The sequence below is a fragment of the Chrysochloris asiatica genome, unplaced genomic scaffold (assembly GCF_000296735.1).
Source record: "Chrysochloris asiatica unplaced genomic scaffold, ChrAsi1.0 scaffold00142, whole genome shotgun sequence".
In the NCBI taxonomy this organism is placed as follows: Eukaryota; Metazoa; Chordata; class Mammalia; order Afrosoricida; family Chrysochloridae; genus Chrysochloris; species Chrysochloris asiatica.
The window spans coordinates 1,783,376-1,810,756 of NW_006408660.1; the positions used below are offsets into that span (position 1 = coordinate 1,783,376).

Sequence of the window (27,381 nt, forward strand, 5' to 3'; positions counted from 1 at the left end):
GAGTGTCGGACTAGAAAGCAATAGATTTCTTGCTTCTGCCACAAATTCCCCCAGCTGTGAGCCTTCCAACCTTCTAAATATTCCTTTATATGTGGTTCAGAGTTCTGGAACCAGCCCCTGAGCCTGCTTGGTCAGGTGTTCTGTGTTGTTGTTGTTGGAGCTCCTTTACTGCACTTCCACCCGATCCGCCATCTTGTTTGTTCTTTAAAGCTTTTGTTTTTAATTACTTGAGTGCAATATGAAAATATTCTCAATGTAAAAACTCAAAACATTCCAGTCTGATGTTAACCATAAAAAAAGTTCCTTTGCATCATCTCCCAATTCCCTTTTCTTCTCTGATGTTGTCCCTGCTAGCATTTGGGCAATATGAACTTGGATAAAGACGATCAAACCATTTTATTTTATTATTTGTAGCACATGTGGGATCATTCTATATTTCACTGAACTTGCTATTATTTTTTTTACTAAACAGTTTGTCTTAGAAATGATTCCATGTGAACATGGGTTGTTTTAACAATCTCTAGATTATATGTATTTCTGCCATTAAAAAGATGAAGGAAGTCAGTCTGTAGGTTTCAGTGTAAACAGCTACATGAGAGGATGTGTGAGATTGGTGATAAACAGAGCTAGGAGTTCTGGTGTGGCACTTCTTTATAAGCACTGGACTGCTAACTGTAGGTCGGTACTTCGAACCCACTAGCTGCTCCTCAGAAATCCTATACGGGGTCACTATGAGGTGGAACCAACTTGACGGCACTGAATACCACCGCCACTGAACAGCAGGTGCTGGTCCCAATTTTGTTTAAAGAAATGTTCTATGTGTTAATTACTCTATCTACAGAAGAAACACAGCTGTGTGTGCACTCAACTTTTCTTTTTTAGAGAGTAACTTTGTTTTCCTAAGTAATACCATGACCAATGCATCACTTCATAATAGAAAGGCATTTCAGACCAAAAAGTAGAAAGGATGGAACCTCAGTATTAAGAATGGAACTTCAGTGCAGGGATGTTTTACCTGCAAATGGGAAGTCAGCTCTAAGAAGCGGAAGCTGTTGTCCTGGTTGCTTTCATATGTAACTTAGGAGAAAAATTCGTTTATTGTTGTTTTTATTCTCAGTTTGCCTCAGATATTGCATTTTACATTACAGATCACTGATCTATATAAAAAATGGAGGACATCATGAATGTTTAACTATCAAGTGCTACTGACTCTGTTTCTAATAATGTAGGATAAATAAATAGTACAGAAAAGAGGAATTTTCCTTTATTTTTGGTTGCATCCCAAACTCTTTATGACACATCTATCTTTAGCAGATGGGATTGTGGGGAAACTTCCCTCTCTACTTTATATATGGTCGCAGTGTTTCTAAAGAAATAAGAATGGAAAGTCTTCAAGAGAGAGAAAACCAAAGATGAGGGAGGAGCAGATTTACTGTGGAGTTCCCCAGTGGCCCTCATGTCTCCAGGAAACTTCTTGCACTGGTTTCCCAAAGAACACTGAACTCCTGCTTCTCCCCCAGGTGCAGAGCGAGATCCCAGGCTCCCCTGTCTTTCTCATGAAGCTGGCCCAGAACGCCCGCCACCTGGAGGTCCAGATTCTGGCCGACCAGTACGGAGACGCTGTGTCTCTGTTTGGCCGAGACTGCTCCATCCAGCGACGGCACCAGAAAATCATTGAGGAGGCCCCGGCCACCATTGCCATGCCGGCTGTGTTTGAGTTCATGGAGCAGGTGGGCTTTTCTGGGCTTGGGGGGCAAATACAGGGTAGAACGATTTGGGGCTGCATCAGGATGAACTTTCTATGAGAAGCCTTGTGTCCCCGGATGAGGCTCATCCGCCTTAGTGATTGATGGTCTCAGCATCCCATGGCTTTTTGGAATCGCTGATCTAGGGGGACTCAAACTTCTTTACACAGAGTAGGTGTGTAGGATGCGTGTGGTGACATGACTGAGAAGACATCGTGTTTGTTTCCTCCTGCTGCTGTAACAGAAGTGGCACAAGTGGATGGTTTTAAAGAACAGACAGTTTACTGTCTCAAAGATGTGGAGGCGGAAGTTCATACCAGGACACCGGCTCTACCTGTCATTATCCCTGGGTGTTCATTGGTGTCCTTGACCACTTGTAGGTGGATCTTTGTTTTGTTGTGGTGGTTGAGGATCTACCCAGCAAAACATACTTCAATGCAGCATTTTTTACGTGTTCAATTCAGTGATATTGTAGATTCTAGATTCTTCTTCACACTCTGTCTATTATGACATTGTTCAGAAATGATTTAGTTCATGACTCCGCGCCCCCCCCCCCGACCACATTAATATAACAAAAGCAAAACCTCTATTTTCCAAACAGGTACAGGGGTTAGAATGTCAACATGTATTTTCTGGGGACCCATTCCGTCTGTAAAAATGGTACAGGGGTTAGAACGTGAACATATATTTTCTGGGGACCATTCCGTCCTTAAAAGTCATCGTTGAAACTTACCCAAGAATGCTGTTGGAAAACTCTTGCAAGACCTTCTGCCCCTATATTTTCTTTGTAGTGTGCCGTCCGCTTGGCCAAGACTGTGGGCTACGTGAGTGCAGGGACGGTGGAGTACCTCTACAGCCAGGATGGCAGCTTCCACTTCTTGGAGCTGAATCCCCGCTTGCAGGTAGAACATCCTTGCACAGAAATGATTGCCGATGTCAACTTGCCGGCCGCCCAGCTACAGGTGAGGAAACAGGCTTTGAACCCAGGGTGGGAGGCTGGGTCTCTGGGTGCTGATCACCCCTTGACTGGCTGACTCTGGGAAGGACTCTTTTGTTTAAGTTGCTCTGACAGCCAATAAGCGGAGAAACTTCTATCAAGTGGTTTCTCACCTTTGTCTGGCCATAGACCCTTTTGAGAAAATGGTAAAAGCTGTGGACTTTCTTGGGGAAAAAAATGTATCTAATTTCAGGGTATTCCTTGACCTTCCCTGGAAGCTATTCATGGAACTTGAGCTGTGTTTCTCAACTTTTTTTCATTGTTGTCCCCTGGAGTCCCTGGGATGGCTCTTTGTTACTGACCAGGAGGTTGGAATTTTGAACCATACAGTGGTACCTTGGAAGAAAGACCTAGGTATCCATCTACTTCTGAAAACCCTGTGGTGTGCAGCCCTACTTTGACACACGTGGATCTCCATGAGTTGGAGTTGACTTGAGACATTTTCCTGCTGATTCCTCCTATGTGGGATTTTAATATGATAGACATACTACATGTCTGTTGATGTACTTTTCATCTCAGCATTTTGAGAGATGGTTCTGTTGAACATTCATGATGTTTTGTCTCTATAAATTCTTCCTAAGAAAAGGGACACTCTACTGCATTGTTGTTGTGAAGTGCTGTTGAGTTGGTTTCGACTCATAAAGACTCTGTATAGGGTATCCAAAACTGTCTATATCCTTGTAGAGCAGAAAACCTCATCTTTCTCCTGGGCTCGAACCACCAACATTGTCGTTTGAAGTCCAGTGCTAATCCTACAGAGTCACCCACTTGCACTCCCCTTCTGCTTCATTATCACAGCGTAATTACTACCCTCTGGCAATAAAGCATCGATACCACCAAACCCCAAACCAAACCCTTGGTCATCCAGCCAATTCTAACTCATAGCGACCTGACATAGGGATTCTGAGGCTATAAATCTTTTCCGGGAGCAGAAAGCCCTCTCTCCGAAGGAGTGGCTGGTGGATTCAAAACGACTGACCTTGGGGTGAACAACCCAGTACATAGCCCATGACACCGCATAGTTACTGAGTATACCATCCACGTTAAAAGCTTCCCTGTTGTCTTAATAATGTCCCTTTGTAGTTTTCTTTTTTTGGAAAACCAAGATACAATGAAGGATCACACATATCCTTCATTTTCATATCTCTTCAATCTTGAAGGGACCCTAGTCTTTTTATTTTTTTATTCTTGACATTGGCATTTCAATTTTGGGCAGAAAGCCCCTGGATTTGAATTTGCTTAATAGTTTCTTCCTGATAGGATTCACGTTGATTGTTTTGGAGGACACAGGAGGCACAGAATGTTCTTTTTTTTTATTGCGCAAGTTTGTGTCTCATTTGGTTACGTCTGTTATTGCTCTTTCTATAAGCCCAGCTTTCTTTGTGCCCTTCATACAACTTTCTTTAACTCTCCAGCTAGACACCGTTCTTCCATCTCACGTTTCTTGGCACTCACTGCTTTTATTGAACATATATGTTTCCTTGTGACGTGGTGGTGTTTGATGCATGTTGCCTGTTTGCTCCTTTATACTTGGAGCTGTGTGGGCAGAGTCGTACCTTCTGGCTTTTTCTCTCATTGCCTCTCTAGCCACAGTCTAGCACATTACTGTATATACATAGGTGTCAGCATGCCTAAAACAGTACATTGAGTGCTTCTTCCTTTGCATATATCACTGCGTTTGGGCATTCGGGGCTGGGTTCTGGAGGTCCTGACAGTGTGTGGATGTATTTCTTGGTTTTAGATTGCCATGGGTGTGCCTTTGTACCGACTGAAGGATATCCGGCTTTTATATGGAGAGTCGCCATGGGGGGTGACACCCATTTCTTTTGAGACCCCGCTCAACCCTCCTCTGGCCCGAGGCCATGTCATTGCTGCTAGAATCACCAGCGAAAACCCAGATGAGGTAAGTTATGGGGCTCCTGTGATTCCTCCGTCTCAGATCTGCCAGCGTGAGGCCGACTCTTCCGTTTACAGATGAGGAAACAGTGATGTAGGAAGCGATACACCACTCACGGTGTATCGAACGTGTAGTACTACCAATCCTCCCCGGGTGTCATGGGTGGTTACTATGGCATCGCTATTGCTGGGCATTGCAGTTCCTGTTTCCCAGCTGACGAGACTACAGCAGCGTGCCTGGTGCCTCCCACCTGGAACCTGCTGGAGCTGTGACTGGGAAGCCCAAGTGTTAGACTCTTGTTTTCAGTTTTTTCATCACTCTTACTTACCTCTCTTCACTTTCTTTTCAGCTTTTCATTGTGTCTAACATGTAAAATGTCAAAGTATAAAATTAACCCCTCGGACTTCTCCCAGCCCCAACAATTGTTAACTTCCTGTATTAGGTCTACACCTACTCCCCCTATACCCAAATAGATTTGGTGTTTTCGTCATTTACATTGTGGTAAAATATATATATAACAAAACTTGGGCTACTTCAACATTTTTATATGTACAATCCGGTGACATTGATGACACTCAACATGTTGTTGCAAACATCACCACTGTCCCTCCCCATCTTATCCCACCCCCCAGTAATTTCATTAAGTTGGCTCACCACCATTAACAGAGTTCCCAAAATCCAACACCAAGCCCACTGCCTTCAAGTTGATTCTGATTCATTGTAACCCTATATAGGCTGTAAATTTTCAAGACTGTAAATCTTTGTGGGAGCAGATAGCCTCATCTTTCTCCTGCTGAGCGGCTGGTAGGCTTGAACTGCCAACCTTGAGGTTACCAGTCTAGTGCTTATCCTACAGCGCCATCAGGGTTCATTGGTTGTTGAGCGATGACTCCCCCTTTCCTCTCTCTCCCACTCTTGATACCACTAATAAGCTTTGATCTCTATTCAAATAGCTTATTATTCCTTAAGGTGAGAATTACGTACAGTGATGGACCTGACCAAATGTGCCCACTACACACACCACAACCCTCTCAGGGAACATGGACGTGTTCTTGGTCACCTACAACATGGAGTGCAGGGCCTTGCTTGCTGGTTTTTCTTTTTTTGAATCCTTAGCTTCTGCTTGTGAGTAAGGGCTCTTGGATTTCTTGGGAGTTAATTAATAAATAAGATTGTGACAAGATTTAGATAGTTAAAAATCAGCCATTTGGAACTATACCATTCATGATATTAATTACACCCACCATGTGCAGCCAGCCATCATGGTGGTCTATCTCCAAAAGTTCTCCCCCACCTCCTAGGGCTCAGTGTTGATGAGACTTTCTGGAGTGTGGGAGCGTTGGTGAATCTCGGGGATAGAATTCTCATCTTCCACGTGGGAGGCACAGGTTTTCTTCCTGGCCAGTGTACCTAATGCACAGTCAGCTCTTGTCTATCAGGAGGGACTTGTGTGCTGCAAGGACGCTGAATAGATTTCAGCGGAGCTTGTAGACTAAGGCAGAAGAAAAACCAGGCAATCTAGTTGTGAAAATCAGTCCTTGAGAACCGTGCCTCACACCGGTCCTGTCTGCAGCCGATTGCTGGGACTTTTCCTTTAGTCGTGCAAGGGATTGACATGGGTGGAGGCTGACCCCATAGCAGCTTAATAACAATAACATTATTTGGAGTCCTGATTTCTTCCATTTTGCTTCTCCTATCTTGGCTCTAGGGTTTTAAGCCGAGCTCCGGGACGGTCCAGGAACTGAATTTCCGCAGCAACAAGAATGTGTGGGGTTACTTCAGCGTGGCGGCTGCTGGTGGATTACATGAGTTCGCAGACTCCCAGTTTGGACACTGCTTCTCCTGGGGGGAGAACCGGGAAGAGGCCATCTCGTCAGTAGCTCCTGTCCTTCCTTCCTTCTTTTGAACAAATAGCCTTTGGCTCCAGATAGGGTAGTACCATAGGAGATCAAAGCAGGAGAATCACAAAACAGACCCTCACTGAAAACCCTGGGCTGGAATTCCAAGAATTAAGTCTGCCTTTTTTTTTTTTTTTTTCAATTTAATTTTAGTGTCACAAAGTTTGAAGTGATCCCACCTAAGGTCACTGACCTTGGCTTATGAGAAGTATAACTTGAAGGCAATCCCAAGTTTACTGAAGTTTGCTACCAAAAGTTTAAGAGCTGTTGAGGACTCTCACTTTGAAAACAGGGACAGCTTTCAGTATAAACCTCATAAATAGTTCTTGCTAAGGTTGTGTGTTGACACCTGGTGTGGTGCTGTAGGATAAGCACTGGACTGCTAACTGCAAGGTGGGCAGATCAACTGACAGGTCTTTCCTTGGGAACCCTATGCAGGGTCTCTGTAAGTTGGAAGTACTCAATAACATTTAACTGGGCTCTATGTCATGCCTATGTTTGCTCTGACGGCGTTGGCTGGAAAGCCCTCTGCACACTGAGACCTGCCACAGCAGCCCCTGTCACTTGAGTAAACTTGGGATCTCCTTCAAGTCTGAGCTCAGATGAGCCCACATTTGCCATTCTTTCTGTAGAGCTGAGAAACCCATAAGGGCACCCCAACTTCTGAAACACCCACATCTTCCCTTCTTGATAGGGCTCAACAATGTAAGAAACAGTTCCCTTTCTAAGGAAACGTTCTTGGGTGGGTAGACAATTGCTCTTCAGAGGGAAAACCCCCAAAGACATTGTGGGCATTTCATTTTAAAAGCCTTACAATCCAGTGAGGCTTTACTAAAAGGTGGTGGGGAGTGGGTCAGCCAGCCCAGCCCACCGTAGTTCCGTGAGCTGTGGCTTGTCCCATGCTAGGAATTACCACTAGCAACTCAACAGAATTCAGTGACAAAGCCCACTTTTCTGATTACTGTTGGTTCACAATAATTATTAATCATGTGGTAATTAATCATGTTCATAGCCACTAACATTTATTGATCATTTGCCATATCCATTACCTGAAATGACTGATTTGAATCCTTAAACATCCCTTTGAAGTTGGAGTGATGGTCCCATTTTCCAGATAAAGAGACTGAGACCCAGAGTGGTTAAGTCCCTTGCCTAAGAGGACCCAGCCAGTAAATCAAAGAGCAGAGATTGTCACACGGGTGCCTGCCTCAGTTTCCTCTCTAAACTGCTGTATTCTTCTGACTCTAAGCACCAAGTCATCCTAAAAACAATCCCTGGGGCTCTGTTGACTTGTACATTAATTGGGAAAACAATCGCTGGGGTTCTCTTGACATGTTCATTAATTTGGGAAAATGTGCTTCCCCTTCAAGGAACATGGTGGTGGCGTTGAAGGAACTATCCATCCGGGGAGACTTCAGGACCACTGTAGAGTATCTCATTAACTTGCTGGAGACGGAGAACTTCCAGAACAACGACATTGACACTGGGTGGTTGGACCACCTCATCGCCCAGAAAGTACAGGTAAGAGGCTGTATGCCTCTCCGCCGGCCTGCGAGGGCTCCTGGTTACCCCTGGGGATGTGGTTGCCATGGGTGCTGAAACCAGTCTTTTCCCAGGCAGAGAAGCCGGACATCATGCTTGGGGTGGTGTGCGGAGCCTTGAATGTGGCAGATGCCATGTTCAGAACCTGCATGACTGATTTCTTACACTCGCTGGAAAGGTAAGTCACGTAGGTGATTCCTCCCCTTATCATGGGTGTCAGCTGCACCAATGACAGGACGTACTTTATACAACTGCAGAGTGACCACCAGGCAGTTAGTGAAGCCTCTGTGGAATTCCTTGGAAGAGGCTGGTGGAAGGGTGAGGAAATGTAGGTGAAAGATGTGGGGGTAGAGGTGGAATCTCAAAGCCAAGAAGCAGCCCACAGCACAGGCGCCTGCTGTTTCTTGTTGACTTATAGATCTGAGACTCAGGAGTTCACCATTGTAAGAGGTGGTTTTGATAAAGTGAAGTAGGCTCAGGGGTTAACGGGTAGGCCGGGTTTCTCAGCCTCACTATTGAATATGGGGTGGAGACATTCTTGGTTGTGGGAGCTGTTGTCTGCATGGTCAGATGCTGAGCAGCATCCCTGGCTTCTGCCCTGTCACACTTTCTCCTCCACATGTCATGACACTCGAATATGTCTCCCCAGATATTCACAAACGTCTCCTGGAGGCCACAGTCCCCTGGGATAGGCAGTAAAAGTAAAAAAATAGAAGGATTGATGTTTTTAGCTCCATTCAGTCTCCACCTGGTTTCTTTCATCGAATTTTCATAGATGGAACCTTCCTGAGAAGAAACTGTGACGGATTTGCCTTTCTGAAAAGGCTTTTCCAAATTTTACTTTTTTTCTAGCAGTTGCTATTTCCTTCCTTGTTTTGGTAGGGTTTTTTTTTTTGTGTGTGTGTGTGTGGTAAAATATATACAATCTACCAAAACATTTGCCATTTCAACAATCTTCACATGTACAATTCAGTCACATGAATGATGTTCCTCATATTGTTTAGTTATCACCCTTAACTGTTCCCCCAATTTCCCCTCACCCTTAACAAAAAGCTTAGTGTCCTGTAAGCATTATATCTTCCTTCTCCCTTCCCTCTGCCCACCCCTGGAAACACTAAAAAAATTTGGTCTCTGTACTCTTTGCCTTTTCTAGATAGTTCATAAAAGTAGGATCATATAGGCAGCATGGTGGCTCAAACCACAAGGTTAGCGGTTTAAGCCCATCAGCTGTTCCTCGGGAGAAAGATGAGGCTTTCTGCTCCTGCAGAGATTTAAAACAATGGAAACCGTAGAGACTCCACGGCACTTAACAACAACAGCAAGGATCATCATATAATCTATGTCCTTTTGTGAGTGACTTATTTCAGTCAGCATAGTGTTTTCAGTGCACCCATGCTGTGGGGTGTGGCAGAACTTGACTTCTCTTATTGCTGAGTAATAGTCCATTATGTGCATGTATCACATGTTATTTATGCATTCATCTGAATACACCTGTCTCCACCTTTTGTGAATAGTGCTGCACTGAACAGTGGTGTATGTTTGTGTCCCTGCTTTCTGTCCTTTTAGGGGATATACCTAGGAGTGGACTTGGTGGAACCATATGATAGTTCTATATTTAAGTTTTTGAGGAACCACCAGACTTTTCCACAGCTGTTGTACCATTTTACAATCCCACCAGAAATGGATGAGTGCTTCTCCACGTCCTTGACAATGCCTGTTGGTTTCAGTTTCATTCCGTGCCTCTTCATCATCTAAAGCCATTTGAACTGCAAGGTTGGTGGTTCAAGCTCACCAGCTGCTCCTTGGAAACCCTTTACAGGGACGCTATGGGTCGGAACTGACTCGACAGCACTTCACAACACAACAACAAAGCTTCTTTAGTACACAGTCAACATTGGTGCTTAGGAAAGACAGAGAGCTGGGTGATGCTCCCACCCCACCCCCTCCCGCCCCGCCTGATATCAAGATGAAGGCCAAGGTCTCCCTTCTCTTTCAGGGGCCAGGTTCTCCCAGCAGCTTCTCTGCTGAACATTGTGGATGTGGAGTTAATTTACGGAGGCATTAAATATATTCTCAAGGTAAGGGTCCCTTGTGTTTTTCTGGAGTCTCCAACTTCGGGGCTTTGAGTTCTTAGCTTTATTTCTTCCCGGTATGCTTGGCTTTGAGTGTCAATGTTCCCCAGGGCTTCCCATCTATCCCTGTGACCTCGAAACCTAAATACTTTGGGTGTCAGGATGCTAAAGGCATGAAAGATCATGGCAGTGCTTTGCTGAGCTGGCGTAGCCCTCTGGACCCGTTTCCATGAACTGGGCAGCTCGTTTTATTTTCTGTCTCTGGGACAAGAATCCTTATGGGCTTGGGGTCTCTGCCCTGGTTCACCATTGGTACCCCAGAACTTACTCAGAGTTGTTAGTTTAATTCTAATTTGTATTGTTGTCATAAGTAATTTCTAGATAAACATTCCTAAAGTTCTTGTTGTTTTATGCCCCAAATATGTATTTTATAGGTTGTAAGGGCCTTTAGGGAGTCCTGGTGTGGCGCTGTGGGCTAATACACTGGACTTGAAGGTCGGTTTGAACCGTAAGGTTGGCAGTTCAAACTCAGCCAGCCACTCGGAAACCCTATTCAGGGTCACTGTGAGTCAGAACCCACTCAACGGCACTTAATGACAAGCAATCACAAAGGTCCTTTAGAAGGAGCACTGGTGGCTCAGGGGTTAAGCACACAGCTATTAACTGAAAGGTTGATGGTTTGAGACCCTCAGCCGCTCCAGTTCTACTCTGTCCTATAAGGTTGCTAAGAGTTGAAATTGACTCCAAGGCTATGCGTTAGGGCCCTTTAGAGGAGTGCTTAGTGGTTTAAATCTAGCCATCCATGGGAGAAAGAATTGGTGGTCTCCTTCTGTAAAGAAGACAGTGGAAAGCCCGTATCTGGGTTCTTCTCTGTCCTGCAGGGTTGCTATGAGGCAGAATTGACTGGACAGCACACAGCGGTGGCAAGGCCCTTTTGAGTGTTTGTCTTCTGATCTCAGTTCAGCACATGCACCAAATAGAGGACCAAGTGGGGCCTGTGTTTCAGTTAGATTGAGATGCAAAGCCGAGGCCCAGCCATGACCATGTACACATCTCACTTCCCTCCCAAATCTCTGTAGGACCCTGGGCAGCCAGGCCTGGCCCACTTCCAGAGCCCTGGTGGAGTGTCCATGGCTATTTCATGCAATGCCCCACCCTGCCACACACAGGGTCCCCCGCTCCAGGCAGGCTAGTGCGGAGACAGGAAGCAGAAGGGAACACCAGCCCCCAAGGGCATGCAACCAGCTACTGTTGGCTGGCCTGGCTGCTGTCATCAGCCTCACCTGGGCAAGTGTAGCCAGAAGGCAGGGGCAGGAGGGATAGAGACATCCACCCAGCACTCCCACTGTGGGCAGCCAGCCCTTTCCTCCAGAGGGGCCAGTAGGCCCCCTGCATCCAGAGGTAGCATAGAGCCTGTCCCCCACAGGTGGCCCGCCAGTCGCTGACCATGTTTGTGCTCATCATGAATGGCTGTCACATCGAGATCGACGCCCATCGGCTGAACGATGGTGGGCTGCTGCTGTCTTACAATGGGAACAGCTACACCACCTACATGAAAGAAGAGGTTGACAGGTAACATGTGGGTGCTGGTCCCGCGTGGCTGGCCCAAAGTCCGCCCCTCCCAGAGACTGAGAATACAGTGTGTGCAGACCCCAGGGTTTAAATTAGACACGTTCTCTGGTCAATTCTGGGGGCACCTGGGGAGATGGTCCATTCTATGATGGACATCTATGGGATGCTCCCAAGAGGAAGTTAGAGCTCAGTAGGGCATGGCTGCCAACTCCACTGTTTAATGGGACCACGCTCTCTCAGGACAGGCTTGCTGAATGCATCTGTCTGATTACTGAGCTGCGTACCAGGCATTGCTCTAGGTATTGGGATAGCTCCATGCTCACTCCCCAGGGAGCACTCACTGCCCAGGGAGCACTCACTGCCCAGTGAGCATAGAGCTGGGTGAGGAAGGCTGACATATGAAACAAACAATGTTGCCCCACACCCAATGGGTGAAGTACGGCACGTAGCAGGGGGCATCCCAAGATGGGCCACAAAGACCCTCCAGTCCCAGTGTGTCAGGCCCGGCCTTCTCACATGGCACATGGAAGGGAGGTAGCCATGATGGGCCTCCTGGGCCAGGCAGCACAGACCCCAGTCAGGAGAATCCTGTTAGAAAGTGAGACTTCATTCCTTCCCAGACGTGATGCTTTGGAAGAAGGTAAATTTGACTCTTCTTTTAACCTGTGAATATTATTGACTGTAGATATTCAAGATGACTATATGTCCCATCCATGAGTCATGTTCTCCCTGGTGCGGTCATAGGTGAAGATACTCAGTTAGTAAATACTTATTGAATAATATTTATGGACTACCTTCTTCCTGCCAGGGCCTGTTGGGATATGTCAACCAAAGGGACTAGCTTTCTGTCAGAAAAGTGTAACATCTTTGGCTCACCCAATGTACTCTCAAGATTTCTGAGCTAACTGTCAAAGATCATGGATTCTATTCATGTGGGTATATTTCTGGGCTGTCTACTATGTTCCATTGATGTATTTACCAATGTAAGCCTGCCAGCTGCTCTGCGGGAGAAAGATGAGGCTTTCTGCTCCCACAAAGATTTAAAAAATAAAAGCTTGGAACCGACTCCAAACACTTACCAACAATAACAACACTGTCTTCATCACTGTAGCAACATATAGTTAGGAGTTACCTATTGGATGATACACGTCTAGTTTATTCCATTACAAGGTTGTTGGATAGTTAGTTTGATTCTAATTTTTATTGTTACCATAAATGAAGTTGTGATAAATATTTCTGCATGTCTTGCTGTATTATATCCGAAATGATGTATTTTATAGGTTATAGGATTCCTGGTGTGGCGCTGTAGGATCAGCATTGGACTGCGAGCCACAAAATTAGCAGTTCAAACCCACCAGCTCCTTGGAACCCTACACAGGGTCGCTATGAGTCAGAACCGACTTGATGGCACTTAAGAATAATAAGGGCCCTTTGGAGTGTTTGTCTGTTGATCTCTACCACACCCTCAGTTTATACACACATTGAATGAGGGGTCAAGAGAGACCAGTGCTGGTTAAGTCTTGAAGTTGTGTAGTGCCAGTCCTCATACAGTTCTGTTCAGGATCATGTTGGCTCTTCTGGGTCTGTCTCCTTTCCTTGTAAACTTTAGTATCGACTTCCTGATAGCCACAAGATAACTTGCTTGGGTTTTGATTGAGATTATATTGAATCCACAGATTCAATGGGTAGAATATCTTGATGGTAGTCTTCCTAGCCATGAGCAGGGACTTCCCATTGATTTAGATCTTTGATTTCTTTGAACAGAATTTTATAGTTTTCCTCATATAGACCCGGTACATATTTTGTTAGAGTTTTATTTATGGAACCCTGGTGGCACAGTGGGTTTAGTGTTGAGCAGCTAATGGAATGGTTGGCCGCTGTAACCCACCAGCCACTCCATGGAGAAAGATGAGACTATCTGTTTCCATTAAAGATTTACAGCTGCAGTAACACTATGGAACAATCTACTCTATCCTATAGGGTTACCATGAGCTGGCAGAGGGTTGCATATATATATATTTCGTCCCAATGTAACGGACTCATGGTATGGGTCAGTTGGATAAACACTGCACTGCTAACTGCAAGGTTGGTAGTTCAAACCCACCAGCCGCTCCTTGAAAATCCTATATGGGATCGCTATGAGTCAGAACTGACTTGACGGCACTCAACAACAACAACAATGCTTTTAACTTCAAGTTCCAGTTGTATATTGCTGCTGTCTATGAAAGCCACTGGTTTTTGCGTGTTGTCCTTGTGCCGTGTCATCTTGCTATCATTGCTTATTAACTCAGGGAGTTCTTGTGACAACTCTCAGATGTCCCCACTTGATAATGTGGCATTTGATAGTAACACTCATGGCTGCCTTCAGGCAACAGAGAACACTGTGGAAAGCATGTATCTGGCTTCTTGGACTAATTGGCTTCCCTCTTGCTCCTGCCCCTGCTCTTCCTCTCTCCCAGTTACCGTGTCACCATCGGCAACAAGACGTGTGTGTTTGAGAAGGAGAACGACCCTACAGTCCTGAGATCACCTTCGGCTGGGAAGCTGATACAGTACACAGTGGAGGATGGGGACCATGTGGAGGCAGGGAGCAGCTATGCAGAGATGGAGGTGACCGCAGAATGGCCCTCAGGGCTCTCTCTGTGGGACCTGTGGCCACCCTCAAACCCTCTTCCCAGTAGCATAGCTTCTGCACAACATTCAAAGGGAAAACACTAAAATGCACACTTTCCTGGGAACAGTAAGGATTAATTAATAATAATGATGGTGGTGATGAAATAATCCATGTGGCAGTCATGGGATTAAGCATTTAATTATCTCACTTTCTGACAACTTTATGAGGTGGGCACAGATATGATTCCCATTTTTCACAAGAAGAAATCAGGTTCAGGCAGGCTAAGGAATGCACCTGAGCTCACATGAAGCCAGGTTGCAAACCTGGACTCCATTTCTTACTGCCAAGGTAAATAGTAATGATGATGGCAATGTAGGGATAACAGTGCTAACCAGTAACATGTGTTTTATCTCCTGCCCCCTGTCAGACTCTTCCTCTTGTTGAATGCTTGTAAGAACCCTGTGAAATGGTACTGTTGTGACTCCCCATTTTATAGTTAGCGAAACAGAGGCTCAGAGAAGGGGAAGAGCTTTGCTAGAGACCACGCATTAAAGAAGGGTAAGGCTGCTTCTGGCTACCAAGCTAGGAACACTAAATAACAGCCCACATGATCCTGACTGTAGTCTATCTGTAGCCAGCACCATGTAACAAAACACATCACCTCCAGATGCTCAGAGAAGGCACCGGTGATCGCACTGCAAGTAGTAGATTCTTCATTTCACAATGTGGGATCTTTTGGGGGTGCTTTTAGAATAGGAGTCTTTCACAAAACATTTGATTCACACCCCACCTGTTAAGAACGTGTATATCAGTCATCCTATGCAACATGATTTGTCGCTGTGTTTCGTAGAGGCCTTCCTTTGGAGATTATTACCAGTTTCCAGGTCAGGCTTGCTTTGCGGATTGAGTTAATTACAAGCCCTGTGTCTGACACATAGTAGACTTCCAGGAAGGCTTGTGCCTGCTCTCTTTTCCGTTGAACTCTGCCCAGCGGTTCTTTGATTTAAACCACACGCTCCTTGTTCCTAGTCCTTAGTTGTGGGTGATGCTGGCTGATATACACGCAGTCCTGGCGGGCACTGCCTTACTCTTTCTCTCACAACAGGTGATGAAGATGATCATGACTCTGACTGTGCAGGCGAGTGGCCGGGTGAAGTACATCAAGCGTCCAGGGGCCGTGCTGGAAGCAGGCTGCGTGGTGGCCAGGCTGGAGCTCGATGACCCTTCCAAAGTGCACCCAGTATGTGGTTTCCAGGCCCCTGCTCTGCTGGCCAGGTCTACTCATAGTCTGCTGTCTCAGCAAGCAGCGGACTTCAGACTGAACTGCTCTCTTGCCAACACTTACCTCCTTCAGACTCTGTGGAACCCAGCAGCCAGGCTGCAGGCAGAAACACAAGGCAGCCCAGTTCCCCTTTGCTTGAGTCCCTCTAAGTGACTCCTTTACCCACGTAGTATTTTACCCATGTATTTTACTCTTTTACCCATGGTTCTTTTAATAACCATGTTGTTGTTAGTTGCCATGGAGTTGGCTCCTGATTCATGGTGACCTCACGCACAAGGAGGTGCAACACTGCCTGGTCCTGTGCCATACCTGGATTGGTTAGGGATTAGACTGTTGGGATCCAGAAGGTTTTCCCTGGCTGATTTTCAGAAGCAGATTGCCAGGCCTTTCTTCCTAGTCTATCTTAGTCTGGAAGCTGCACTGAAGTCTGTTTAGCATCACAGCCACACACGGGCCCCCACGGCAGAGGGGTGGTGGCTGAAAACAAGGAGCATTGGCCGGGAATTGAACCTGGGTCTCTAGAGTGGAAGGGGAGAATTTGACAGCCTACCCAAGCCCAAATGAGCTGTGCCTAGGAAGCTTCTATGATGTCATCTCTGCTTAATTGAGCCCACCGGGCCCCTCCCACTTTGAGACCTGTTCCCTCTGCCTAGAATGGTCTTCCCAGGTGTTCTGGGCTTTGCCCTATGACCTGCTTTGAGTTTTGCTCTGATGTCATCTCTCTGGTGAGGCCTTCCCCGACTGCTCTTTCCTTGTTGCTGTTGAATAAACTTAGAGCAGTTTTAGGTTGATAACAACAACAACAACAAGTGCCAGGATGGTACATATTTTCTATATGCTCAGCACCCAGTTTCACTATTATTTGCACCTTACATTAGAATGACACATCTGTCATGGTTACCAAATGCATTGCTGCCCAGTTAGTTCCCACTCATAGTAACAGAGAACAGAGCCGAAGTGCCACATCTTTGTCCTGTGGAGGAACAGCTGATGGGTTTGAGCCACCAATCTTTCAATGTACAGCTGAGCATTGTAACAGGGCTCCTCTGTCACAGTAGTTGTTGTTAGGTGCCATCGAGTCAGTACCAACTCATAGCGACCCTGTGCATAACAGAACAAAACACTGCCCGGTCCTGGGCCAACCTCACAATTGTTTCCATGCTTGAGCCCATTGATGCTGCCACTTTGCCAATCCATCTTGCTGGGGGTCTTCCTCTTTTTCTCTGACCCTCCACTTCACAAAACATGATATCCTTTTCCAGCGACTGGTCCCTCCTGACAATATGTCTGAAGTATAAGAGACGAAACTTGGCCATCCTGGCCTCCAAGGAGCATTCTGGCTGCACTTCTTCCAACACAGATCTGTTGGTTCTTTCGGCAGCCCATGGCACTTTCAATGTTCTCCTCCAACACCATAACTCAAAAGCATCAATTCTATGGTCTTCCTTATTCACTGTCCAACCCTATATATATATGGACTCTTGGTGTGGCGCTGTGGGTTACTGCACTGGAGTGCAAAGTTGTTTGAACCGCAAGATCAGTAGTTCAAGCTCACCAGTTACTCCTTGGCAACCCTATACCAGGTCTCTATGGGTTGGAACCAACTCAGTGGCAAACAACAGCATCATATTACATATATATATAAACTATATATATATTGTTAACTTTTTATTATGAACTGAGTGAAGGTTTACAGACAAGGTCACCAGTTTTACATTCAACAAGTCACACTGTTTCATCACTGTTAGCAATCCCTTCCATGTGATAACAGTTATCCCGCTTTTTCCATTCCACCCTCCTCCCCATCCCTTCTCAACTGTGTCCTTAGGTAAATGCTGCCCTTTTGATCTTGAATGATTGACCAATCTATGGTGAGCAGACCTTCCTAGTGTTGTTATCTCCCCTATATACCTATCTACTGTTTTGCTGAAAATTGGGTCACGAGGGTGAATTCCTTTATATTCCTGAAGAATGGTCCAGGGCCATAGTCGGGGTTCCTTCAATCTCTTTTTGGTCAGTAAACCCAGTCTTTGTTTTCTTCTTCTTCTTTTGTTTTTTTCAATTTTGAGTTTTGAAGGCACCAATATTGATGCACTGTTCAGTAACTGAAGTTCATGCTTTATTCCTTTTCCTGTCCGTTTTTCATGTCCTTTTTCTGTTCCAACATCCCACTGAGGATAGTTAGGTGACCCTTCTGAGCACCGTTTAAAATTGTATGCAAGCACACACAAGCTCCATCTACATTCCCTGTTTGCCTGCCCTGCGGCCCCTGTGCTCATCACAGATTCCATCACTCGGGCTGTTTGCTGGCTGCATGGCCTCCGGTAGACTGCAAACACTAACCTTTTCTGTCTGTTTCATCAAAGCTAGACCTCAGGCTCTGGCACATTGTAGGTGCTCCATCAGTATTGGTTGGGTGAATATACAGACAGGCAGGTGCTTAAAGGGGCAGTACCCTGTCCTCGGGACCAGAAGACAGTGGACCAGAGTGTCTGTTATGATGTGCTTGTGAATCAAGCTTGGATGGAGGTGGGCCCCTTCATACAATTTTCTTTTCTTTTGTAAAAATAATATTATGTTTTTTTGGGTTTTTTTAAAGTTTTTTTGGTGAATTGAGTGAAAGTTTGTTTACAGGGCAGATCATCAGTTTTACATTCAACAAGTCATATACTTTGTTTCATTACAATGGTTATAATACTCTCCATGTACTGTCAGTTAACAGTATTTCTATTCATTTTAGCTCTTTTTTTTTAAACACTCAGGCACATATAATAATCTACACCATCAAAGGGCACATTCTGCAAGCCTGCCTCCTGGCTGCCAATTCTCAGTCCCTCTCTTTCCATGAATCTAGAGTCCTCAGCTGCTCTCTCTCTCCATTTCCCCATCTCTGCCTCCATCTCTGGTGCCACTTCTTCTCTGGATAAGGTCCCGCATTCAGCTTGTACTCTTCTCTCTTGATGGTCCTAGGGTCCTCTGTTTCTGAACTGTAAGATTAACTACTCCCCCCTTTTGGTTACAAAACGTCTACCTTTACAATTGTTTAAATTAAAACATAAAAAACATTATGTTTTAAGGAACCCTGGTGTCACTGTAGGATAAGTACTGGACTGCTAACTGCAAGGTCAGCAATTCAAACCCACCAAATGTTCTTGAGAAAGATAAGACTTTCTACTCCCATAAAGATTTATAGCCTGGTGTGGCACTGTAGGACCACCAGTGTACTGCGAGTCACAAGGTCAGCAGCTCAAACCCACCAGGTGCTCCTTAGAAACCCTGTACAGGGTCACTTATGAGTCAGAACCAACTCAACGACACTAAACAACAATAACAATGATTTGGAATCGACTTGATGGCAGTAGGTCATTATGGTTTTGGTGAAAGTTTGCATAGCAAATTCAGTTTCCCTTTGATCATTTCTACACAATGATTTAGTGACGTCAGGTCCATTTTCAGTGTGTCAGCATTCTCCTTCATTAGGTTCTGGTGGTTTTGTTTCAGTGCTCCAGTGTCCTTTATCTTTGTTTAAGAATAATTACTGGCCTTCTGGTCTCCTGTGGATGTTTTTAATAGGGCACCGTACTCACTGGCTGCATTCTTTACTTTGTGACCAGTGTACTATTTTGCTCACAGGGTGACTTCAGGAATAGTTTCAGTTCAGAGTTTAAAGAATATCTCAGGGTGACTCTCTTAGGGAATCCTCAACTGGTCCAGTGAGTCTGGACCTTTTAAGAACTTGAGTCGTGTTCCGAGGTTTTCTTCCATTCTGTCAGGGCCCATGTGTTGTGGCCCCAGCTAGGTGAGAAAATAAATTCCTGTTTGTTGAAGCCATCCATTTGTGGTGTTTCTGTTACAGTGGTGCTAATCCTCATTTCTTTACTTCATATCGCAGAGGTGGTTGGCTTAAAACACAGTCTACGATGACAAGGTCTCATGAACATAACAAAGTCCTAGTCCCAAACGGGATCACATCCACAGATAGAGGGGTTTAGGATTTACAGCACAGTTTATTTTGAAGAGGATAGAGTTTAATCCACACCAAGGTGAAGGGAATGTGGTGGAAACCCTGTATAGTGTGTGAATTTAGCAATTTCATCTTTTCAGTGCAGTTTTCTGCTTCCCCTCAGCTTCCATCCGGCATGTGTTGTGTAAGCAGTAGATCTGCCTTGCCCCCTACCTAGCTTGCCTGTCTCTTGTGGGTCCCTGGGCTTCTTGACCCCTGGTTTCCGTGTCTCACCAGGCCAAGCCGTTCACAGGGGAGCTCCCCACCCAGCCCACTCTGCTCATCCTCGGAGAGAAGCTGCACCAGGTTTTCCACAACGTGCTGGAAAACTTGACCAGCATCATGAGTGGCTATTGTCTTCCAGAACCTATTTTCAGCATCAAGGTGAGTCATGTGGCACTGTAGGATAAGCTTTAGAAGGGCTTACTCCATGAGGTCAGAGGTCTTTATTCAAGTGGCGGTGGTGGTGGTATGCCATGGAGTTGGTTCCAACTCATAGTGACCCTGCATAGCGTTTCTGAGGCTGTAAATAAATCTTTATGGGAGTAGAAAGTCTCATCTTTCTCCTGAGGAACGGCTGATAGTTTCAAACTGCTGACCTTGAGGTTAGCAGCCTGACTCATAACTACTACGCTACCAGAGCTCATTTTCATTCAAGTAAACAAAAACACAGACAAACCCAACAAACCCATTGTTGTAGAGTTGATTCCAACTCATGATAACTCCACGTGTGGCAGAGTAGAACTGTGCTGCTGAGGGTTTTGGGGAAGGAGATCACCAGGCCTTTCTGCTGTAGCACCTCTGGATGGATTAGATCTTTCAGTTAGCACACACTTCACCATTTGCACTACCCAGCTAAGAAATGGGTGAAACAACAGCTGTTGTAATCAAGGGCCAGTTGTCATGACATGCCTCAGTCTTGATTGTAAACATCGGTGTACAATTATCTCTTTGATTACAAACACATGTAAAAATTGCAGTTAAGTGAATCACCAGTGCAACTCAAGGCTGAGAGTGTTCAAGCAGGCAGTTGAGAAAGGAGTCCGTGTGAGGCAGCTCTCTTAACTGAGAACTGGAGGACTGGACTTTGCTTAGAGACATGGCTTGATTTGCCATTCATCCACCGTTCCTTTGCTCTATGGAGCGACGCTGAGGTCCCAGACCTGCAGATCTAATGTCAAGCATTGTTCTCTTACTGCACCTCCTGATAGCACATTGTGATGATGATGACAGTAATGTCCAGATTGACTACCGTGTGTGCCAGCCAGTTACTACTCTGCTGTTGTTAAAGTGCTGCCAACTCGATTCCAACTCACAGCAACCCTTATATAGGGTTTCTGAGGAGCAGCTGGTGGGTTTGAACTGCCAGCCTCGTAGTTTGCAGTCCAGTGCTGATCCTACAGCACCACACCAGAAGTCCAGTTATTACATTAAGCACTTAATATTTTATATTATTAAGCCTTTGAATCCTCACCAAAACTTGTGAGACAGAAACTGTTATTGTGGCCATTTTTCAGATAAGGAAACTGAGGCACAGAGACACTCAGAAACTTGCCTCCCTTCATCTGAAGGAGCATGGCTGGGGCTTGAACCCAGGCCATCTGGCTTGAGGGTCTGTGTTCCCAACCGTTGTGCTGTGCAACCTGAGTACGGTTTTCCTAAAACTGCAGTGTTGATGTTGCCAGCCAGGTGCCTCATTTCACTTTTTTTTTTTTAATTTAAGGTTTTTATTGTGGATTGAGTGAAAGTTTACAGGGCACATCATCAGTTTCACATTCAACAATTCATATAACTTGTTTCATTACATTGATTATAATCCCCTCCATATACCATCAGTTAAAAGTATTTCTCTTTATCCACTTTAGCTTTTTTTTAAAAAAAAAAACACACAAACAAACAAACAAAAAAATCCACTCAGGCATATATAATAAATTACATCTCCAAAGAGCACATTCTGCAAGTCTGCTCCTGGCCACCAGTTCTTAGTCCTTCTCTTCTTAGTTGATGAATCTAGAGTCCTCAGCCATTCGCCTCATTTCACTTTGAAACCTCACAACCATCCTGTAGATCTGGCACTGTTACCATCACCCTCACTCAAAGCCAGCCCACATTTCAGCCACTGTCGTACCCCAGGAAGTGGCGCTATGCAGGTGTTCAAGAGTCTGCCGAGTTCTAAGAGCTGGGTCAGCATCCTGGCTTTGCTTCTTATTGTCTGGGTAACTTACTGAACTCTCTGTTTCTGATTTCCTGAGTGTAGAACTGGAATAATGATTGTACCAAGGATCAAATGAGAACATACAAATGGGACCTTAGAAAGCCGTCTGTCACTAAGAAGTGCCTAGTGTGGCTTAGCTCCTCCCAGGCTGCTCCACAGGGAAGGGGCCTGTTGTGTGAAGACACTGTGCTCAGGGCCTGGGGATACCTACCCTGGGTCTTGCCTGGGGGTTGCATGGTAAAGGGGTCTGATGCTGTGGTTCTTGCTGCAGCTGAAAGAGTGGGTGCAGAAGCTCATGACGACCCTCCGACACCCGTCGCTGCCACTGCTGGAGCTGCAGGAGATCATGACCAGCGTGTCCGGCCGTATCCCCTCCTCCGTGGAGAAGGCTGTGCGCAGGGTGATGGCTCAGTATGCCAGCAACATCACCTCTGTTCTGTGCCAGTTCCCCAGCCAGCAGGTATGTCCCACTGAGGTGCTGGTGTGGGCCCAGGTCCATCTTGGTACACAGTGCCCGGAGCCTTGAGACCAGCCTTTGAGCATGCTGGGCTTCCCGAGACTCACTGACAAACACCAGGGCTTTCAAGTCTCTCCGTAGAATCCCAGGATTTCCTCCAAAGTAATGGTGCTGAGTGAACATTACCCGCCTTTAGGCTTTGTGCCCTAAAACTCAGATTCAGAATGGGAGTAAACAGTGGGTGCAAATAGCATTTCCCCAAAGATTGGCTGAAATCATCAGGGAAATCATGAGTTTTTCTCATGGGGTTTGTGGGTTTGATTTTTTTTCCCTCCGTTTTTGTTGTTGTTGTTTTTGTTTTTACTCATTTTTTCCTTTCCTATCGCCCAAGTTAACATGTGTTTACCTTCTGGCCAATGAATTATTCCCCCATCCTTCCCAACCCTGGTAACCAACAAAGAATGTTTCTTTTAGCATAAAAACCTTTTCTTGAATTTTTACCATAGTGGTCTCATACAATATTTGTCCTTTTATGATCAACTAATTTCACTCAGCACAATGTCCTTAGGGTTCATCCATGTTGTGAGGTAGTTTGCAGATTCATTGTTATTTTTCAGTGTTGCATAGTATTCGACTGTGTGTATGTACCAAAGTGTGTTTCTCTATTCTTCCATTGATGGGCATTTGGACTGTCTCTGTCTTTTTTGCTTTTGTGCATAGAGCTGCAATGAACATGGGTGTACATGTAGCTATTCATGTCACAGCTCTGATTTCTTGAGGGTATATACCATGTAGAGGGTTTGCTGGGGTTTAAGGTTTACCATTTTCAGCCTTTTGAGGACGTGTCGTGCTGTTTTCCTCAGTGGTTGCACCATTTTGCAGTCCCATCAGTGGCGTAGGAGGGTCCCAGTCTCTCCACACCCCCACCAGCATTAGTTGTTTTCCCTCTGGTTATTGGTGAAGTGATCATCTTGGGCTGTTTTAAGAATGGCAACCATTCTAGGATAGGATTAAAGTATCTTTAAGAATTCCACACTGGCTTCCTCTTGCTCGTTTTTGTGGTTATGTTGCTTCCCATTGAACATTATAAAGGTAATTTGTGGCAGCATAGCCCTTGTTTACCTCCTACCCTCTGTCTGGTTGACACATGAGTGGTTTGAGAAGCTAGAGGTCAGTCGAGGGCAGGTGATTCCCAGAGGTCAGCAGCTCTGGAGGATGGAATGTTCTTCAGCTAGACAAAAGAATGGAGTACCGATACTTGCTGCAGCATGGATGAACTTTGAAGACACTAGAAAGAAGCCGAACACACAAGACCACAAAGTGTCTGGTGACATGTCCTTAGCAAGTCCGCAGAGACAGGACATAGGTTAGTGGTGTTGGGGTTAGGGAGAGGTAGGGAATGACTGCTAATAGGCCCAGGTTTCCATTTTGGGGTGATGAAAACGTAGAATTAGCGAGTGACGATGATTGCATCACTTACAAATATATTAAACAACACTTTGTCGTACATTTTAAAAGGGGGTGTATTATGGTATGTGAATTATATCTCAGTTTAAAAACCAACTCCAGGGCACCCCAACTGAGAAAGTACATGATTGGGCCTTTCAGAGATTTGCCATAGATGCAGAGCTTTTATCTTTAAAGAGAGTTTTTGTTGTCAAAACCAGCTGACCAGTACAGTAAATCTATCTGTAAAAACCTGAAAACCCCCATCTAAGCACCCTCATCTTCACGGGCTCAGCAATTCCCTCCTCTTCTTCACCTATAGCCATTGCCACCTGTGTCCAGGTGTTACCTGAATGTGCATGTGTCCTTATGTGATGCTGTGGTTCTGAGCTCAGCTGGGGTGCACAAGGTGTCTCTGGGTGGCCGGAGGGCTGTGGGGCCGGAATTTCTGGTCTCTCAATGAGCCTTGGACAGGCCTCTGTAGGAACCGAGGGGGGTCCTTCGAGAGACTTCTGTGTGGCGAGTGGCCAGTCCTGTTTTCCTGTCCAGATAGCCACCATCCTAGACTGTCATGCAGCCACTTTGCAGCGCAAGGCTGACCGGGAGGTCTTCTTCATGGACACCCAGAGCATCGTGCAGCTGGTACAAAGGTGAGTCCGGGCTTCCGCGGAGCAGCCGGCAGACGGAATTGTCCTGTGTGGTGCCCGTGGGGTGTCTCTGTCTCTCTCTATTTAAGTTTTGGTGAAAATATACACATCACAATGCGCTCTTCCTTAGCAAGTTCTACACATTGTTTGGTGGCATTAGATGAGTACAGGGTTTCATTTTGACTTGATGAACAATTGTTACTTTCTTCACACCGTGTCAACAGTCTCATTGTTTTTTGTTTTTTGTTTTTGCTTTAGTTGTTTCTCCCCGTTAATTTAGACTCACTGTCCCCCAAACTCCTTCTCTACGATTTGAAGTTACTGTTGTCTCTGTAGTCTCATAAAGATCTATTTAAAAACACAGTATTTAAAGATGGTATTCTTTATTTTTGTAGACCAAACCATTTTTTCTGTTGTTATTTAAAGATGGTTTCAGGGAGTAGTTTTGGTTCAAGGTTCAAAGACTTATCCCAAGACAATAGACTTGGGAGTTCTCCTGCCTCAGTGGGTCTAGCCAGTCTGCCTGGGTTTTTGGGAATCTGAAATTCTGTTCCACATTTTACCCCTGTCTATCAATAACCCTCCTATTATGTCCCTGATCAAAATGTTTGGTAATGGTAGCCAAGGAACCAACCCGTTCCTCTGGTAGCATGTTAGAGGCAGGAGTGGTTCACGGAAGCTGAAGATTGTAGCCCAGGGACTTCCTTCCTGGGGTCTCTCACTTTTTTTTATATCCTATAGTACTACACCAGGACTCCATATACCCACTGGCATATCTACTTTTCTGTGTTGTTTTTTTTTAATTAAAAAATTTTAAAGCTTTTATTGTGAATCAAGCGAAGGTTTACAGGACAGATCATCAGTTTTACATTCAATGAATCATTGCAATGATTACAATCCCTTTCGGTCAGCATCAGCTAACAGTATTTACCTCTATTACCCTTTTTTTTTTTAATGTGCATATACCACATTGAAAATATATATTCATTTAAGTGTTGGAAGGGCACATTTTGCAAGTCAGCCTCCTGCCCACAGGCACACTGCCTCTCTCAGCCCCTGGGCCTAGAGTCCTCTGTTGCTCTGTCTCTCTGTGCTACGGTCTCTGCCACCATCTCTGTTGTCGCCACTCTTCTGGTTAGGATCCCTCTCTCCTCTCATGCTCTTCCCTTTTGATGGTCCTAGGGTCCTCTGTTCCTGAAATGGCAAATTAACTGCTCCCCCCTTTTTGTTACACGTCTTCTACATTTATAGTTGTGACAGTTGCCATTAGACCTGATAACAGTTACTCACAATTGAATCATAAGATCCTATCCCCCTCACCACCAGACCCCATCTGGACAAGAGGAAAACTATTCATTGGGGATTCTGTCTTACTCCTAGGGGTCTCTTTTAAGGGCTGGTTCAGACTAAGTGAACTTGTGGTGAGGTTGAAAGACCCTGTTTATGCACTTTCTCTTACGAATCACAGAAAGCCTGGTCAGGCACTTCTGTAAAAGTCAGTGTGCCCGTTGGTAAAATGAGGATAAAAGCACTATTCAAGGTAAGATGCTTTGAGTAACGGTGGTGGTTATGTGCCATGGAGTCGATTCCAACTCATAGCGACCCTGTACAGGGTTTCCAAGGCTGTAAATCTTTACAGGAGCAGAAAGCCTCATCTTTGACCTGTGGAACAGCTGGTAGTTTCAAACTGCTGACCTTGTGGTTCGCAGCCCAATTTGTGACCACTATGCTACAAGAGCTCCTTTGCTTTGAGTAATAGGTGGATTCATTTTTGTGACTTGCTGACGTAAGCTTCACAAGAATGGTAACTTAGTCTTTAAGGCAATGTGATGAAATGACTTTATACATGGTAACCAGTTGATCCAATACAGCCAAGGCACAAGCACCACAAGCTTTTAAATGGCTGATTTTTCTGAAGTAAATTGCCAGGCCTTTCTTCCAAGGGGCCTCTGGGTGGACTTGAACTACCAACCTTTCAGTTAGTAGCCAAGTGTGTTTATTTCATTTTCTTTTGAACCATCCAGGGATTCCTCTAATTTGTAGTCAAGCCATTGAGTCGGTTCTGACTCACAGCGACTCTGGGTTTGCAGTCCAGTGCTTATCGTACAGCACCTCACAAAGCACTCCTCTAGAAATGACTGTTGCATTGTTTGGGACCTTTGCCAAACAGAGTTGATGAATTGTTTGTATTTTATGTCAAGTACTTATTCAGAAGACGGAGTTGGCTGGATAACTGCTCTGGTGATAAAAAGAATTTCTATCATGTGGCAAGAAAAGCCCACCTGCCTGTACAGATACGTTCATCTTCTCACACGTATGTGAGTCAGTGTGGTAGGAACTAGTGTAGGGAATAAAGGGCTGGAGAAGATAGACCCTCTTCTCAGGGCGCTCCCCGGCTCCTGGGAACACACACTGACAGTTGTTAAGTACTGCCCTTGTGGGTCACAGTCCACTGTGATCCTCCAGCGCCACACCAGTATGTTGTTGTTACGTGCCTTAGAGTCGCTTCAGACATATTGTGACCTGTTTTGGATTTCTGAGGAGCAGTTGGTGGGTTTGAACTGCTGACCTTGTGGTTCCCAGCACATTGTGGATCCTACAGTGCCACACCAGGACTCCCACACAGTATAGGAGTGCAATTAAAGCAGGAGATTTTAGTGTGATTCCCCACAGAGTTTCATAGCCATGAGCTAGAAGGACAAATCCTTCCCCAGAACACTCCTGTTTTAGACAGATGACCTTACAACCACTCCTTGCTTCTACTAGTTGCTGTTCAGTCAATTCTAACTCATGGTGACCCCATGTGTGCCAGAGCAGAAGTGCAGTCCATAGGGTTTTCAATGACTGAGTTTTTCTTTCAGAGGTAGATCACCAGGCATTTCTTCTGAGGCACCTCTGGGTAGATACCATCATCTAATCTCTTGGTTAGCAGCCAAGTATGTTTGCAGTACCCAGGAGCTCTTAAACCTGTCCTTAGCTTCAGAGAGACCCCTG

At 45.4% G+C, this 27,381-nt stretch overlaps 1 protein-coding gene across 1 annotated transcript in view; it reads left to right on the top strand.

The window, feature by feature from the left end:
- ACACB (acetyl-CoA carboxylase beta) overlaps positions 1-27,381 on the top strand; it is a 155,466-nt gene that overhangs the window by 57,338 nt on the left and 70,747 nt on the right. Inside the window, exons 9-21 of the mRNA XM_006870435.1 lie at positions 1,521-1,730; positions 2,537-2,707; positions 4,484-4,645; positions 6,348-6,511; positions 7,908-8,058; positions 8,154-8,257; positions 10,076-10,157; positions 11,578-11,723; positions 14,183-14,333; positions 15,443-15,577; positions 19,860-20,006; positions 22,109-22,297; positions 24,290-24,390. Of these exons, the coding sequence (XP_006870497.1) occupies positions 1,521-1,730; positions 2,537-2,707; positions 4,484-4,645; positions 6,348-6,511; positions 7,908-8,058; positions 8,154-8,257; positions 10,076-10,157; positions 11,578-11,723; positions 14,183-14,333; positions 15,443-15,577; positions 19,860-20,006; positions 22,109-22,297; positions 24,290-24,390 (1,913 nt within the window). The remainder of the gene's footprint in view (positions 1-1,520; positions 1,731-2,536; positions 2,708-4,483; positions 4,646-6,347; positions 6,512-7,907; positions 8,059-8,153; positions 8,258-10,075; positions 10,158-11,577; positions 11,724-14,182; positions 14,334-15,442; positions 15,578-19,859; positions 20,007-22,108; positions 22,298-24,289; positions 24,391-27,381) is intronic.